General features: G+C 43.3%; 1 protein-coding gene across 1 annotated transcript in view; it reads left to right on the forward strand.

Annotated features, from left to right (window-relative positions):
• Positions 1-1,330, forward strand: part of LOC104522010 (PHD and RING finger domain-containing protein 1-like) — a gene marked incomplete at its 3' end in the record, with an annotated part of 2,282 nt that extends 952 nt beyond the window's left edge. The window contains exons 2-3 of the mRNA XM_010164170.2: positions 234-385; positions 1,070-1,330. Of these exons, the coding sequence (XP_010162472.1) occupies positions 234-385; positions 1,070-1,330 (413 nt within the window). The remainder of the gene's footprint in view (positions 1-233; positions 386-1,069) is intronic.
• Positions 1,331-2,457: the final 1,127 nt, after the last annotated feature.

Here is a 2,457-nt window from a genome sequence, read left to right on the forward strand (position 1 = left end):
CTGCGTTGCTCGTGTGGTGCTTGTTGGTTGCTCTCATGGAAACCCAGTAAAAAGCAATTGTTCAAGGGGATGATAACACCTCAATTATCAAAAGCTGTAAAACATTTATAACTGCTAAACAAATTCCTTTTATAGCCGCCTTTGTTGTTAGCTCCTTTTTATTTTAATTTTTTTAAAATATAATTGGCTTTGTGTTCTTAAATGTTTTCTTCTCCTTCTCTCGGGGAACCTAGGGATGCCGTTTTACAGACTTCAGCGAGCGAAAGAAGGGGCCTGGAAAGCAGAGGACTTGAACCAAACATTAAATCAGGTGCAGTTAAATGAGCCTCCTCCAACCAATTATATGATTCCTGAGCCTATGTTTCCTGATCTAGATTCCTCTCAGGTTGGTTCCTTTTCGGGCACCACATTGTCATGGAAGGCATCCCACCTCATCTGTGCCCTTGTTGTGCAACACCCTCCTCTCATGGCAGAGTTCTTCTTCCTCTGCGTGTGGTACATTTCATACAGGCCATACACCTCAGCAACCCTTTCATCACTTCTTCTCTCAGGTGGTCCCTACAGCTGAAGAAGCACATTTTCTTTTTAATTTTGCTCTATAGGTTCAGCTTCTGTTCTCAGCAGTAACTTGTGTAAAGATGGGGCTGTTTGAGAATCATAGAACCATAGAGTGGTTTGGGTTGGAAGGGACCTTAAAGCTCATCCAGTCCCAACCCCCCTGCCAGCAGCAGGGACACCTTCCACTAGACCAGGTTGCTCAAAGCCTCATCCAGCCTGGCCGAGAACACTTCCAGGGAGTGAGTTTCTTCCTGATTGTGATCAGGTTGTAAAAATTGACCTGGTGGCATCGGTCCCTGCCATCAGTCTGTGCTGTCCACCAGTCAGAAGGTGTGTGGGGCTGGTGCTTGCTCCTGGTGCACAGAGACCTAGTTGAGAGCTGGGATGTTTGCCTCCCCGAGTTAAATCAGCAATGACTCACCTGTTTGAGTGGATAACAGGTGCTCTGAAAAATCTGATCTGATGCTCTCTTGTAAGTACAAACATTTACAAAACGATCTCTGTTTCACAGGTGTACTGTCAAAATATCCCTTTGACACCACCTCTGCCCTCCAGCCTTCCCCCCTACGCCCCCGTGAGCCAGCCCACGGTTCAGTTCATCATGCAGGGCAGTCTTCCAGCGCTCAGCTGCATGGCAGGACAGAGCCTGACTCCGGAGCCGGGCAGCCTGGCTACTGCATCAGAACCAGGAATCCAAGCTGCTTCTGTTGGAAACACAGAAGAAAAGATCAAAACACCCAAACCTCCGGTGGATAAAACGAAAAATGAAGAAGTGAGTGAATGTTCTCAGTTAGCAAATGCATCACATTACTGAGCTGGTTATTTGAACTTTTAAAGTTTGGGGTTTTTTAACTTTCTCTGTACTATATTTTCCCAGCCCCTGTTGTTACTGTTGGTTTTGGTGACTGATTATGCTAACCCAGGGGCAGCTGGCAATCCTTTCTTCGAATTCTTCTGGGATTTACTCCATTTGATGATTCCACTTTCTACTGCTTCATCAAAATAAGACAGAGAGGGATTAAAGCATCTAAAATACATTCTTGGATGTTCTGAAATTTTCTTGAGTGAATGTTTGGAAGGGACTTTCCAGCAGCGAGAATGTCCAGATTTCTCCAAACAGCTGGTTTTCCCCTTTCCCCTCCAGCTTTGAAATTAATGTGAATTCTCCTAAGAGTCCTATAGAGAAGTGGGACTGGATCTTGCTGCTTGTCAGCACTGAAAGTAAAATACTGTGGAGATTTTGCAGTGCTGGTCCCTTGCTGCTGGGTTTTGGGTTTGCTCTACAGACCATCCGCTCTAAGCACAGTGGATATTAACACAAGAATCAAAACTTCTTAGCCAATTATTTTGCTTTCTACCACAAAAAACAGTAAGATACTTTTCCCACCAAACCTTCTTTTATGAGCAGCAGCTTTTATGAACTTGCTTTGATAGAATATATTCTGATGTTATCTGTAATCCTTAATTTCTAGGCAACTCTGCAGTTTTCGGAATGCCTTTAGAGCTACCTAAAGCTTTATATTCACAGCTGTGAGTTGCTGCTTGGAGAGTCTGGTGCTTTTTGATGGATGTACGGTTACTTCAGAGCTGTTGGAAGGAGAGGAGGCGACCGACATCAATAAGTGGACATTTGTAGTCACTTGCTTAAAACATTCTCTAAAACATCAAATAAATGTTACGTAAAACAAGGGTTCCTCGTAGTGAGAACTGATATTTGTTTCAAGACTGCGATTTACAGTGAAGGAAACCACTTTGAGGCTAGTTCTTACTTGGGTTGTTGAAATTGTGAAATGAGTATTTTCATAGTTAGAGCATTTCTAAGAAAAAATAGATTAAGAAACCATTCCCCAGATCACACAAGGTAATAAACTTCTCTTTACTGTGCAGTACATGAAGAAG

Source organism: Antrostomus carolinensis, unplaced genomic scaffold (assembly GCF_000700745.2).
Source record: "Antrostomus carolinensis isolate BGI_N321 unplaced genomic scaffold, ASM70074v2 scaffold28833, whole genome shotgun sequence".
Classification (NCBI taxonomy): domain Eukaryota; kingdom Metazoa; phylum Chordata; class Aves; order Caprimulgiformes; family Caprimulgidae; genus Antrostomus; species Antrostomus carolinensis.